Source organism: Oncorhynchus mykiss, chromosome 19, assembly GCF_057628025.1.
Source record: "Oncorhynchus mykiss isolate SJ-2025 chromosome 19, ASM5762802v1, whole genome shotgun sequence".
NCBI classification, from domain to species: Eukaryota; Metazoa; Chordata; class Actinopteri; order Salmoniformes; family Salmonidae; genus Oncorhynchus; species Oncorhynchus mykiss.
In genome coordinates, this window is record NC_143040.1 from 68,666,399 (window position 1) to 68,681,602 (window position 15,204).

Here is a 15,204-nt window from a genome sequence, read left to right on the forward strand (position 1 = left end):
TAATTTGGGACTATATAGGGAATATGGTGCCATTTGGGGTCTATATAGGGAATATGGTGCCATTTGGGGACTATATAGGTAATATGGCACCCTATATATGCCATTTGGGACATATCCAACCCAGGACTTTTTAGTGCCGTCGCTATTAAGTGGTTTCTTCTGCATGGATATTCAACTACAGGCCCATAAAGGGGTTAGGATAAAAACAACTTTACTGATGGTTCTCTCTTCTCCCTGATCATTTGATAGTTTGATAGCTTGATAGTCTGATATTTAAATAGTTTGATAGCAATTGATTGAAAGAAAGAAGCAAATTATTTCTGCACATCATTTAATGGCCTGCTTTATTAGGCGAATCTCTATCTTTATGTGAAGGAGCCCTCTATCTTTATGTGAAGGCATAAGATACATGGACTCCGACAATAGAGACCTTAACCCAACATCTAGCGACCTTGTCAAAGGGTTCGGATCTCTTGGCGTAACAGCTATGTTGGGTTGATAGTCATTGGACTGGAGTTTGAGTATGTGTGATCCCTGGGGGAATTGAACCCATGACCTTCCAACTGAGCCACACAGGTAGCCGAGGGGTTAGAGCGTTGAGCCCGTAACTGAAAGGTTGCTGGATCGACATCCCTGAGCTGACAAGGTAAAATTCTGTCGTTCTACCCCTGAGCAAGGCAGTTAACCCACTTTTCCCTCAGTGCCGTGGATGTTGACTATGGCAGCCCCCTGTACCTCTCTGATTCAGAGGGGTTGGGTTAAATGCAGAAGATGCATTCAGTTGTACAACTGACTAGGTATCCCTCTTTCCTTTCCCCACAGGCTAAGTGATAGCTTTGAACTGAGCCACACAGGCTAAGTGGGTTGCAGAAGAGGGAAATCAGTGTATGAGAGGGAGCCACTTTAGACTGTACCTCTTTCTCTGCCTCCACCCATTAGCTCTTATTTTAACCAATTTTAATTATTCTTAACCTGCGATGAGTAACCAAGTTCCTCATCCAATCATGTGGCTTATTATTGCAGGTAGGCTGTCCCTGGAGGAATTCATCAAAGGTGCCAAGAGTGACCCGTCAATAGTCCGCCTGTTACAGTGTGACCCCAGCAGTGCCAGTCAGTTCTGAACACACACACACACACACTACTTTTAAGCCCACTGTCACATGACTAATATTATATAAATATTGTAATTATCATCACTGTTGTTTTGAAGATGGTTTGATTTGTACTGTGACAGTTCCATTTCAATCCATAGGAAGATGTTTATAAAATGTAATCATTTTCATATTGTATTTCCCTGTAAATGTAATATGTGTCCACATGTTTTGGTCCATAAGTATGTTTTAGTATCCTGATAGTGTTTGTTGCGCAACAATGACATCTAGAATGAAGTGAAGTATTGCATATGCTGTATCAAGCCCCTGAGAAAGGCCCAAGGCCCCTGAGAAAGGCCCAAGGCCCCTGAGAAAGGCCCAAGGCCCTTGAGAAAGGCCCAAGGCACCTGAGAAAGGCCCAAGCCCCTGAGAAAGGCCCAAGGCACCTGAGAAAGGCCCAAGCCCCTGAGAAAGGCCCAAGCCCCTTGAGAAATGCCCAAGGCCCCTGAGAAAGGCCCAAGCCCCTGAGAAAGGCCCAAGCCCCTGAGAAAGGCCCAAGGCACCTGAGAAAGGCCCAAGGCACCTGAGAAAGGCCCAAGGCACCTGAGAAAGGCCCAAGGCACCTGAGAAAGGCCCAAGGCACTTGAGAAAGGCCCAAGGCACCTGAGAAAGGCCCAAGGCACCTGAGAAAGGCCCAAGGCACCTGAGAAAGGCCCAAGGCACCTGAGAAAGACACAAGGCACCTGAGAAAGACACAAGGCACCTGAGAAAGGCCCAAGGCACCTGAGAAAAACTTACAAGACTCTTTGATGCCAGATAACTATAAATGTGATATTTATTCTGTTTAATTGCAAAAACATTTTTGTTAAATTCATATGGTTAAATTCACCATAAGTTAGGTTTTAGGCCCTGTGCCTTTGAATGTGTGGCTAACTGATACAACCCACTTCCGCTAGCATTGCTAGATTCTCAAAAAAAAAAATGCTAGCCAGGAGAATCTGGACATTGCTTAACAAACAGCTAACAATGGTTGGGAGGAAACGTAAATAGGGAAAGATGAGAATAAAACTGCTAAATAATTACTTTAACCTCCAAAACACAGGGGTTTGCCTTGAAATGTGTCTGTTAAAACTAATAATACCTCTAATGCTGTTTTGCTGAGTGTTGAGTTTTGTGACATGACAAAACATTCCTATACCTACTGCCAAGTTTGTGTTTGTAGAGTTGAAAATAAAGTGAACTGTTTTGTCAAAAACCCTCCAGCTACAGTGCACGTTATTCTTCACTCCGTCTTTGTCACTATTTCGTCATATCCGTGGACACCACACTTCCTGCCTGCCACCTGGCAACCGAACGTGAGAGCTTCCTGTACTCCTCCTCCTACCAGGGGAGAGGGAGACAAGATGATTGATTGCATTTTGGGTGTAGAAAATACAAATATCACCTTACCATTTGACTATGTGTAAAAAAATAAATAAAAGTAATATCCTCTCACCATTTGACAGGGTGTAGATCACTGAAGCATTGAAAGTGTCGCCTGCTCCAAGCGTGTCCACAACGGCCTCCGGTGGAAAGGCATCTGAGTGGACCACTATGCCATCAGGACCCATCGCATCTGCCCCTTTCTCTGCCCAGGCACATATGAGGACAGCCCTGGAACACAGGAAGCCTGCTTTCAGGTGTTGAGACTACAATGGCAAACTGGATCAGAATATGAAGAGTTAACAGTGACATAAAGTTTTAGACTGCACATCCTCGCCCTCTTTTCCCCCAATCCGTCTGTCAGCCAGTCTCTTTCCAGCCATCTTTCCGTCCATCGGTCTCTCTACCTACCTACCTGCCTACCTGCCTGTCCCTCGCTCTCTTCCTCCATCTGTGTGTCCACTCACCCTTTCTTCACTCTGTGGTAGAGGCCCTTCAGAGCACTGGCAGCAGAGTGGAAGCCAAAATGCATGGCCACGTCTTTACTGACAAACACCTGGAGAGGAGAGAAAAACGTTGACTATTGACAGTTACCAGGTTTGGTAATGCCCTCTTTAATGCCAGCAATGACATAATCAGGATAAATAGTGATGAACTATCATTCTATACATGTTATATAGGGGGGCTGGGCATCCTTGTAAGGCCATGTGGGCTGGGCATCCTTATAAGGCCATGTGGGCCGGGCATCCTTATAAGGCCATGTGGGCCGGGCATCCTTAATAAGGCCATGTGGGCCGGGCATCCTTATAAGGCCATGTGGGCCGGGCATCCTTATAAGGCCATGTGGGCCGGGCATCCTTATAAGGCCATGTGGGCCGGGCATCCTTATAAGGCCATGTGGGCCGGGCATCCTTATAAGGCCATGTGGGCCGGGCATCCTTATAAGGCCATGTGGACTGGGCATCCTTATAAGGCCATGTGGACTGGGCATCCTTATAAGGCCATGTGGACTGGGCATCCTTATAAGGCCATGTGGACTGGGCATCCTTATAAGGCCATGTGGACTGGGCATCCTGAAGATGCAAGGCACTCTCACAATAAAAATGTATCAAAATCAATCTCCAAACCTGTAGAGAACACTGAACATGTTTTTGTCTGTCTAAATGTTGTCGGGAGGCATTGTTCCAGAGTGTTATGGGTGATACTCATGCTGTCAGCGAGGGCGTCGTACCACATCACCATAGTGGAAGAGCTGGTACAGAGGCTCCCTGGTCTTCTCTATCTCCACGGATACGGTGATCCTGTGTTGCTGTGGCAACGTGTTGTTAGACAGCTCCACCTGCTGGATCATCTTCACCTGCTCCTCGGCATTACGGCCCTGTCATGTGTCAAACATGTTATAAACATGATCAAAACCGGTCATGGGATGTTACACTGTTGGTCATGTTTATAACATGTTCGTATTTTAAGTGTTATAAACAGTACATGATACAAAAATGGTTGAATCATGATTAAATATAGAGTTCTATGAAATGAAGGTTAAAGGGTCAATCTGCAGTTCAAATAACAGCCAAAGTGGACACCAAGACACCTTTTTAGGTAAACAGTTGAGGGATGGGGCTGGAGAAATGTAACCACTCACAAATTCATAGACAGGGTTATGGATAAAAGGATCCATTAAAATTCTTGTTTTAACCATGAGTCTTACAATTACATTGTTTACAAACAATGGCGTAAAACAAGCTTATACTTTGGGTTATGATGGGGTTACGCAGCTGAACAAAGCTCATGAGGCATATATAAAAGTTATATTCTTCAATAATCAATGGCTATATATCATTCATTTCAACGTCCAGGCAATCGATTGCACCTTTAGCCTCGGAGTAGAGTGTCCGGATGACTGTGTGATCACGCTCTCCGTAGCCGATGTGAGCAAGACATTTAAACAGGTCAACATTCACAAGGCCGCAGGGCCAGACGGATTACCAAGGACGTGTACTCAGAGCATGCGCGGACCAACTGGCAAGAGTCTTCATTGACATATTTTTAAACTCTCCCTGACCAACTCTGTAATACCTACATGTTTTAAGTAGACAACCATAGTCCCTGTGCCCAAGAGAGCGAAGGTAACCTGCCTAAAAGACTACCGCCCCGTAGCACACACATCAGTAGCCATGAAGTGCTTTGAAAGGCTGTACATGGCTAACATCAACACAATCATCCCGGAAACCCTAGACCCACTCCAATTCACATACCGCACCAACAGACACACAGATGAGAATGCTGTTCCTTGACAACAGCTCAGCGTTCAAAACCATAGTGTCCACAAAGATCACCACTAAGCTAAGGACCCTGGGACTAAACACCTCCCTCTGCAACTGGATCCTGGACTTCCTGACGGGCCGACCCCAGGTGGTAAGAGTAGGTAACGACATATCTGCCACGCTGATCCTCAACACAAGGGCCCCACAGGGGTGCGTGCTTAGTCCCTCCTGTACTCCCTGCTCACACAAGACTGCGTGGCCAAGCATGACTTCAACACCATCATTAAGTTCACTGACGACACAACAGTGGCCTGATCACCGACAACAATGAGACAGCCTATAGGGAGGAGGTCAGAGACCTGGCAGTGTGGTGGTGTCAGGACAACAATCTCTTCCTCAACGTGAGCAAAACAAAGGAGATGATCGTGGACTACAGGAAAAGGAGGGCTGAACACGCCCCCATTAACATCACTAGGGCTGGTGTGCACATCACCAACAAACTATCATGGTCCAAACACACCAAAGAAGTTGTGAAGAGGGCACGACAACGCCTTTTAACCCTCAGGAGACTGAAAATATTTGGCATGGGTCCCCAGATCCTCAAAAAAGTTATACAGCTGCACCATCGAGAGCATGGTTGCATCACCACCTGGTCTGGCAACTTCTCGGCATACGTAAGGCGCTACAGAGGGTAGTGCATACAGCCCAGTATATCACGGGGGCCAAGCTTCCTGCCCTCCAGGACCTCTATACCAGGCGGTGTCAGATGAAGGCCCAATACATTGTCAAAGACTCCAGTCACCCAAGTAATAGACGGTTCTCTCTGCTACCACACAGCAAGTGGTACCGGAGCGCCAAGTCTAGGACCAAAAGGCTCCTTAACAGCTTCTACCCCCAAGCCATAAGACTGCTGAACAATTAATCAAATGGCCACCGGACTATTTACATTGACCCCCCCTCCCTCCCCCCTCCATTTGTTTTGTACACTGCTGCTACTCACTGTTTATTATCTATGCATACCCACTTTACCCCTACCGACATGTACAAATTACTTCGACTAACCTGTACCCCCTCACATGGACTCGGTACCAGTACCCTCTGTATAAAGCCTCATTACTGTGATTTTATTGTGGTACTTTTTTTTAGTTATTTTTTTACTTTAGTTTATTTAGTAAATACTTTCTTAAAACTGCATTGTTGGTTAAGGTCTTGTAAGGTCTACACATGTTGTATTTGGTGAATGTGAAAAATAACATTTGATTTGATCAATAAGGTCAAAGTTGAACCTAAATCTAGAGTAGAGTGTTCTATAACCTCTTTGTGAGCTCACCTCCCAGTGGATCCATTTGTACTGACTGAGATCTACCTTAGAGAAATCTGCTGCTGACACATCAGGCAGGTTTCTGAGAGAAGGAGAGAGGGGGGGGGGGGAAGAAAGAGGGGAAGAGGGAGAAGAGAGAGAGGGGAGAGAGTTGGAGAGAGGGGAGGGAGGGGGAGGAAGAGAGAAAGAGAGAGGAGGGGAAGAGGGGAAAGAGAAACAAAGAGATGTCCTTTTGTAAACAAAATTATTAGTAACCTTATTGGATAGGCAACCTGGACTCAGGGGTAGATGTAACATAGAAAATGTTATTCCGGGACACAATTAGTATGACAGGTCGCAGTTGTAAATGAGAACTTGTTCTCAACTGGCCTACCAGGTTAAATAATAGTGAAATAAAAAGTTGTGTTTCGTATGGTATGTATTAATTTGTGGATGTCCATTATCCATTTCGTATGATATGTTATGAACTGCAATTCGTACAATATGCTACGAATTTGCAAAACGTATAATATATTACGAATTCCAATTTGTTGTAGCTAGCATTAGCTCGGTGGCAAATACTAACATTAGCTAGGTTGCTAAAGTTAGCTAGGCTGGGGGGTTGGGGAGTCAAGGTTAAAGGGTTAAGGTTAGTGGAAGGGTTAGCTAAGAAGTTACAACGTAGCAATTAGCAGCAAAGTAGCTAGTTAGCAAAAATTTTAAATTTGTCCATGATGACATTCTAACACACAACCTTTGGGTTGCTAGACATTTGCTTTATATGCCTGCTCATCCACCCTACTTTAGTGTTTGCCTTAAGTAACCTTCTGTCTTTCGTAAACATAACAAACGTAACATATCATACGAATTTGAGTGTCCCCGGATTTACATTTATATATTAAGTCTACGAGAACAGGCTGAGATAGGAAATCAAGCTAGCGTAATAGATATAGAATAGATTAGAATGAGAAAAGTTAGGCTACTGAGTTCATAATCAGAAACTGGGAGGGGAGGAGGGTGTCAATCTCAAATCTGATTGGTTGTCATGTTACACCATAGAGCCCCAGAAATGCACCCTACCAAGTTTGACAGAGAACTCATCTTGAAACGAGGGAAGTTCATACTCCCACCCTACTAGCTGATTGGCTGCTTTTTAGGCAATTGAGAAATAAATGGACCGGAAGAATAAAATAAAAAAAGGCTATTATTAGTATTTTTGGTTATGTTGCACTTCCTAAGGCTTCCACTAGATGTAAACAGTCTTTAGAACTTTGTTTGAGCCTTCTACTGTGAAGTGGGACCGAATGAGAGAGGAATGAGTCAGGTGTCTGGCAGAGTGCCACAGGCTCGTATCGCGCGGTCACAAGAGCGTTAGCTCTCGTTCCATTGCTTTTCTACAGACATAGGAATTGTCCGGTTAGAACATTATTGAAGATTTATGATAAAAACATCCTAAAGATTGATTCTATACTTAATTTGACAAGTTTCTACGGGCTGTAACGGAACTTTTTTAAACTTTTCGTCCGATGTTCGGCTGGACCTGAACGCGCGTTTGGATTTGTTTACCAAAAGAAGCTATTTGGTCATAAATTATTAACTTTATTGAACAAATCAAACATTTATGGTGGAACTGGGATTCCTGTGAGTGCATTCTGATGAAGATAATCAAAGGTAAGTGAATATTTGTAATGCTATTTCTGACTAATGTTGACTACACATATGGCAGATATCTTTTTGGCTGCTTTGTTGTCTGAACGCTGTACTCAGATTATTGCATGGTTAGCTTTTTCCGTAAAGTTTTCAAATCTGACACAGCGGTTGCATTAAGGAGAAGTATCTCTGTAATTCCATGTATAACACTTGTATTTTCATCAACATTTATGATGAGTATTTCTGTAAATTGATGTGGCTCTCTGTAAGATCACCGCATGTTTTAGAACTACTGAACGTGTAATGCGCCAATGTAAAATTTGATTTTTTGATATAAATATGCACTTTAGCGAACAAAACATACATGTATTGTGTAACATGAAGTACTATGAGTGTCATCTGATGAAGATCAAAGGTTAGTGATTAATTTGATCTCTATTTGTGCTTTTTGTGACTCCTCTCTTTGGCTGGAAAAATGGCTGTGTTTTTCTGTGACTTGGTGGTGACCTAACATAATCGTTTGTGGTGCTTTCGCTGTAAAGCCTTTTTGAAATCAGACACTGTGGCTGGATTAAAGAGAAATGTTTCTTTAAAATTGTGTAAAATACTTGTATGCTTGAGGAATTTTAATTATGAGATTTTTGTTGTTTTGAATTTGGAGACCTGCACATTCACTGGCTGTTGGCGGAGTGGGACGCTACCGTCCCGAATATCCCAGCGAGATTAACTCACTTAAACGAGGAAACTCCTCGACGTCCCTGCCAAAGCAAATTACATCGGAATCTAGGATCGTCAGTGACCAAACTTACATTTGTGATGTTTTTAATTGGCACTTTATTTCTGCTGGTTCTCTTTAAATAAATAAAAAGGCCAATACCATCCTGACCGGTCTATTGTTTCAGCCCGCTGGCCCCCAGCTGATGTGGAAAACAGTAAGCCAGTTTTTAATTTCCAAAAGGTCACAGAAGACAATCTGGATAAATCTGGATCCATATTTACTCAAGTGTGTGGCACCCATCATTGCTGGTGTATTGACGCATATCTTCAATCAAAGTGGTAGGAAAGATTCCTAAAGCTTGGAAAACAGGTTTTGTTTAACCACTCCTCAAGGGAGGTGATTGTAGTGAATTGGATAATTTTCGGCTCATCTCTAAGATCTCCTGTTTGGCTAACATTCTAGAGTCATTGGTGAATAGGCAACTACAATCATTTTTAACTGTTAACAATACTCTTTCTAGCAATCAATCTGGCTTCAGACCTAAACACAGTACCACTACGGCCACTGTACGTGTTGTAAATTATATTGCTAATGCCCTAGATAATAGAAAGTACTGTGCTGCCTTGTTCATAGATTTGTCTAAAGCTTTTGACACTGTCGACCATGCGATACTTTTGGGTAAGCTGTTGTTAATAGGACTAGGATTGGATGCCTGTCGTTTGTTTCATGACTAGCTAAAGGATAGAAGTCAAGCTGTTTGGCTTCGACTGGTTGCCATCAACTCTTTGGAATTGGTTAAAGGGGTCCCACAAGGCTCTATACCTGGTCCATTACTGTTCACTCTCTACATAAACAATGTCGGTGATGAGATAAGAAAGTGTCAAATTAATCTATATGCATGACACTGTCATGTACTATGTTGCTTCAACGGCTGACCAAGCACTTTTTTACAGTTGAAATGGGTTTTAAATGCAAAGAAAAAACACATTTTATGATTTTTAATAGGTCCAAAAAGTTGGTTGAAAATACTCTTGCACTTACGAGCTCAGATGGCTCTTGAATGAATCAGGTCTCTGCATATAAATAAGTATTAACACCATGGGACCACACAGCCATCATACCTCTCTGGAAGGAGACGCATTATAGAACTGGCCATATTGACCATCGTTATGTTTGGAGGAAAAATGGGGAAGCTTGCAAGCCGAAGAACACCATCCCAACCGTGAAGCACGGGGGTGGCACTATCATGTTTGTGAGGGTGCTTTGCTGCAGGAGGGACTGGTGCACTTCACAAAATAGATGGCATCATGAGTAAGGAAAATTATGTAGATATATTGAAGCAACATCTCAGGACATCAGTCAGGAAGTTGAAGCTTGGTCGCAAATGGGTCTTCCAAATGCACAATTACCCCAAGCATACTACCAAAGTTGTGGCAAAATGGCTTAAGGACAACAAAGTCACGGTATTGGAGTGCCCATCACAAAGCCCTGACTTCAATCCTATAGGAAATGTGTGGGCAGAACTGAAAAGGCGTGTGTGAGCAAGGAGATCTACAAACCTGACTCAGTTACACCAGCTCTGTCAGGAGGAATGGGCCAAAATTCACCCAACTTATTGTGGGACGCTTGTGGAAGGCTAACCAAAACTTTTGACCCAAGTTAAACAATTTAAAGGCAATGCTACCAAATACTAATTGAGTGTATGTAAATTTCGGGCCCACTGGGAATGTGTTGAAAGAAAGCAATGCTGAAATAAATAATTCTCTCTACTATTATTCTGACATTTTACATTCTTAAAAGGAAGTGGTGATCCTAACTGACCTAAAACAGGGATTTTTTACTAGGATTAAATGTCAGGAATTGTGCAAAACTGGAGTTTAAATGTAGTTGGCGAAGGTGTATGTAAACTTCCGTTTTCAACTGTACATGCATGCTACGGCATCAACACTTAAACCACTGGATGCTACTTATCATTGCGCACTTAGGTTTATTACGGGCGCTAGCTACAGAACTCACCACTGTGTTTTATATCAAAATGTGGGTTGGACTTCGCTGTCCGTGAGACGAGAACAACATGCTCTCGAATGTCTATAAAGCACTTCTGAATAAACTACCTTCTGATTTATCATCACTTCTCAACATTATAATTATAATTCATTAAAACAGGTCTCAAACATGGATTACACTTGAGGCCCATGTGATTTCCACAGAGTTGGGTATGGCTGCCTTTTCCTGTTTTTATTTTTCTATTGCTTGTAACTGCTTGTGTTATCTGTGATTGTTTTGTCTTGTGTAGTTTCTTAATCATTGTACCTGAACTGTATGTGTAAACATGTATAAGCAGGGCCCAGCTGTAACAGAGACCTTGGTCTCAGTATGTGTTCCTTGTTGAAATAAAGGTATAGTACTACTTCTCCTTGGAAATCACATCACATGATACAGTATTATCAATGGATGAAATGACATTGTGACAACACATTTAGCATGCAACGATCGAATTGGTAGAATTAGAGATAATCCCCAGAATTAACCCACGCAGCGCCACTACAGACTGACACGCCCCTAACCCTAGGTTTACGGGACATACTGCTACAAACTGTAAAGCTGATGATACATCGGCAATATTGCCTCAAAAATTTGCTAGTGTATCATGGCCTTAACTGACTTGGCTTCTGAGTAACATTAATCTATAGTGTAATGAATATCTCACTCACTAATGATTAACTCACTCACTAATTATTAACTCACTTGGCTCAAGAAGTTTGACTAAGAATGACAATCTTCCAACACCCTTTGAGCTGATATTGTGAGGCAGTTATCTGGCTACAGCGTTGTGTGACGCTCCATTCTGGCTCTAGTCTACTGCAGTGGAGCTGCACATCCCGTATTAGACCCAAACACAGCATTACAGAATCCAGCGCCGGATCGTCCATCGCCTGCGTGTCTTACGTGTCGGAGAGCACGACCGTGCGTGAGCCTCTGGGGGGACACACCACGCAACAGGCACACGGGGTCTCCCCCTCCCGCTGCCAGGCAACGGATGAAATGTCCACCCCGCGGCGCGAGAAATCGCCCACGATGAAGCTGACAGAGCAGAGAGACAGACACACACAAACACGCAAACCCTCAATGAACCCAATGATAATGATACTATATACATTGTCGTTATATCATATCATTATTGTAATAGAATAATGATGATAAATAACACGCGTTTCCTCTGGCCTGAAGGGACGGAGCAGGTGGGAACATTTGCTGCAGGCTGGGAGACCAGGGCATAACCTATGACCTCTGAGAAGCATACCTGGGAGATGGGGTAGAGCAGGGGGTTAGTGGGGACGGTTTCCACCTAGTGGTAGAGACAGGGATAGCAGCACAGGAGAGCCCAAGTGGAAAAGTGAGCAAGTGGAGAAGTGAGTGAGGAATTTCAGGAGAGGATCTGAATTGAACCTACAGACACACACCTAGCCACAGACACACACACCTAACCACAAACACACACACCTAACCACAGACACACACACCTAACCACAAACACAAACACCTAACCACAGACACAAACCTAAACACAGACACAAACCTAAACACAGACACACACCTAAACAAAGACACACACAAACCTGTTCATGTGTAGGATGGTGCGAGTGCCCGTGGTCACATTGCTTATGATCATAGAGGTAGGGAAGGAGCTGTGAAGGTGTTCTGATAGGAGAGAGATGTCAATCTGGTACTTCTGAAAGTCATCTAGTACGAAGCTGTGGGATATAGTCACTGTATAAGAAAGAGAGACATCTAGATAGACAGTTAGTTGTTGTTGAGATCCATAACTGTTCTTGATCATAGCACCACCACCACCTCAGGAAAAACTGGAATAAATGATGGCAGTTCACAGAAGTTTTGGAAGATGTCTTTGTAACACCAAAAGGACATGAAATAACAACAAAAAAATAGCATGTCTTAATTGATTCTAAACACATTAAATAAATCCCTAAAAGTAGACCTAAGGATTTGATTCTACCTAAACACATGAAATAAACCCCCAAAGAGTAGACCTAAGGATTTGATTCTACCTAAACACATGAAATAAATCCCCCGAAAGTAGACCTAGGGAATTGATTCTACCAAAAGACATGAAATAAATCCCCCAAAAGTAGACCTAAGAAATTGATTCTACCAAAACACATGAAATAAATCCCCCAAAAGTAGACCTAAGGATTTGATTCTACCTAAACACATGAAATAAATCCCCCAAAAGTAGACCTAAGGATTTGATTCTACCTAAACACATTAAATAAATCCCCCAAAAGTAGACCTAAGGAAGATGATAAAAATAATATGTATTTTATTCTATGATAATCCAAGAGTTTGTCAGATGTAATATCTGTTTTTATAAACTGGGTGGTTTGAGCCCTGAATGCTGATTGTCTGGCAGCCATGGTATATCAGACAGTATACCATGGGTTATGACAAAACATTTATTTTTACTGCTCTAATTGCGTTGGCAACCAGTTTATAATAGCAATAAGGCACCTTTGGGGGATTGTGATATATGGCCAATATACCACTGCTAAGGGCTGTGTCCAGGCACACGACGCATACAGCCCTTAGCCACACCTCCTCGGGCCTTATTGCTTTAAATTGACAACATACTACTTACTCTGCAACATGCCCAGGAGCTAGGGACCCCATGAACGCACAGGGAGCGCCAAGGAGTGACAGCACAGTGCACGAGTTGGACGCGTTCCCACCACGCTGCCATCGTTGAGACAAACACCTGTGCGCACATGCAGAGGCATGGGTGGAACAACAGACAGTTTAGGTAGTAACCATGACTGCCCTCCTTCAAGTCATTAATTTGCTGTTGTGAATTTACTGACTAGGGTAGCAATATTGAAACAACGGCTTTCATGTTTCTTTTCGGGCTAGTCTAGTGCAAGTAGGATATATCTTAGTAGGTCTAGGCGTGAAGAACGTCAGATCGAAGTTAACGTAAAATTCACTTCATTATCATTTTTGCAAGCCAGTGGTACAGCGAAGTGTGTAGTTCGTTCACAAGTGGATCTGTCACAGCCCCTAGCCATAACATTTACGCGTACCCTTACTCTAACCTTAACCAACCCTAACCTTAACCATTTTAAATGTCAACTTCAAATGGGGTAGGGACGTACCAAGGATCCCGCATCGCAATGAGCTAAGTAGCAGAGTATTGCGCATGCGCGGAGCTTTATTCGCTCCGCTCCGTAGTCATAAAAAGGGTGTGAGTGTTTTTAGGACTGTAGCTATGTAATTGAAACGGTAAATGCACCAGAGATGATGAGTGCATTCAGTATGAAACATCACTTACCTGGTGTCAGTGTCCTCTTCCGGGTATTTGTCCACTACATTGATAATATCCAGACATACCAGCCCGATACACAGTATCTTTTTGTCACCCATGTTCCCTGCGTGAAATAACGGGACTTTGAACTTCGGATACAAAGTTGCTCATATCACACTTGTGTGGTCTTTGAACCCCAGATAGGTGACCACCAATAGGGCGAGACGAACACGGTCTGGCTCTGCTTTGCGGAGCGTGTGCGCCTGCGCCGCTTATCCTTTATCTTTAAAGAAACATGTTTCCCTCCTCCTGAAAGTTCCCGAGTGTAACCGAAAGATGGTGCTGTTGAACGCCCAACTTTAATCATACGGTATGCTTCAGGTACTCTAAGCTACCTGGTAGTTAATTGCGTTCGCCTGATAGTTCATTGGATTCATCTGGTGTCCCAGCTCTAAATCAGCCCCTGATTAGAGTGATATAATTAAAACCAGCAGTACTCGGGTCTCTAGGCTCGGAGTTGAGAACCACTGAGCTAGCATATCAGAAATGATTTTGTTATGGCTTGAATAAAGTGTTGGAAAGTTGCAAGTGTTTATTTATTTGCGCACGTTTTCGAAATGTATAAATAGGTCAGAGTGACTTGACATGAAAGCCTACGACATATACCATGTACCCAGTGTTTACATTGAAATAAAGTGTTACAATAGTAACTTGATATTCCTGGCCTGTGGCGTTTAGAATGCAGACCCGTTCTACCAGCTCAGAATGTGATCTCACAGTGCGCGGGTTGCTCCGGTGACCAGACAAATCCCAGACTGAGAGGTTCTGCTTCGAAACAATATGTCCTGTCACTAGTGATTTGGTACGAGTTAGGTACAGTGGTCAACAGCGCAGTGTCACCATGTTGCTGAATAGAATGGTGGTATTTGGACTCTTTTGTCTGGGGATACTGTAGAGAGGCAGTGGCAATTCGAAGGCACTGGATTTGACAGGGTAAGGTTATGGGGCCTGAACTATGCTACCGGGTAGCCCGAAAATATTGTTGGTTTCTCAGATTGTTCTGGCAAGTCTCACATAGAAACGTCATTGGGAGGAAGGATGTTTGAAACGCTTTTTACATTTCTATCCAAAACAATGTTTTAGAAAATTATGAAAGTGGCAATTTTATGCTCTTTGGAGACCTACCTATACATACCATGTATAGTTCTAAAAAGACCCTATGATGCAGACATCTTATGATACAGACGTCTTGTTGTCATTATATTCCTCATAGTGTGCTCTAACATATGCAGTGTGTTGATGAAATGTTTTTTTTTTTTAAATCACATTCATTTCTTAAACAAAAAAAAAGGTAATATCTAAAAAGAAAAGTACTATTTTTTTTTAAATGTATTTTTAGAAAGAATGTTTGGAACATTATATTCGTCAAATTCATCACATTT

General features: G+C 42.9%; 2 protein-coding genes across 9 annotated transcripts in view; one reads left to right on the forward strand and one right to left on the reverse strand.

The window, feature by feature from the left end:
* Positions 1–2,346, forward strand: part of LOC110498234 (hippocalcin-like protein 1) — a 33,334-nt gene extending 30,988 nt beyond the window's left edge. For both annotated transcript variants that reach the window (XM_036955262.2, XM_036955263.2), the window contains exon 4: positions 1,024–2,346. In XM_036955262.2, coding sequence (XP_036811157.1) covers positions 1,024–1,121 — 98 coding nt within the window. In that variant the 3' untranslated portion in view covers positions 1,122–2,346. The remainder of the gene's footprint in view (positions 1–1,023) is intronic.
* Positions 1,902–14,503, reverse strand: khk (ketohexokinase). 7 transcript variants are annotated; one of them, XM_036955257.2, is made up of 9 exons: positions 13,790–14,049; positions 13,103–13,219; positions 12,066–12,200; positions 11,395–11,529; positions 6,108–6,180; positions 3,745–3,891; positions 2,981–3,069; positions 2,587–2,744; positions 1,902–2,471 (listed from the first exon to the last, which is right to left on the reverse strand). In XM_036955257.2, the coding sequence occupies exons 1-9, from the start codon at positions 13,879–13,881 to the stop codon at positions 2,374–2,376; spliced, it is 1,044 nt and encodes a 347-aa protein (XP_036811152.1). In that variant the 5' UTR covers positions 13,882–14,049; the 3' UTR covers positions 1,902–2,373. The 7 variants fall into 7 exon arrangements, with proteins under 7 accessions (XP_036811152.1, XP_021430541.1, XP_021430540.2 ...); XM_021574866.3 differs by lacking the exon at positions 11,395–11,529 and having other exon boundaries at positions 13,790–14,503; XM_021574865.3 differs by lacking the exon at positions 12,066–12,200.
* Between the last annotated feature and the right edge of the window lie 701 nt (positions 14,504–15,204).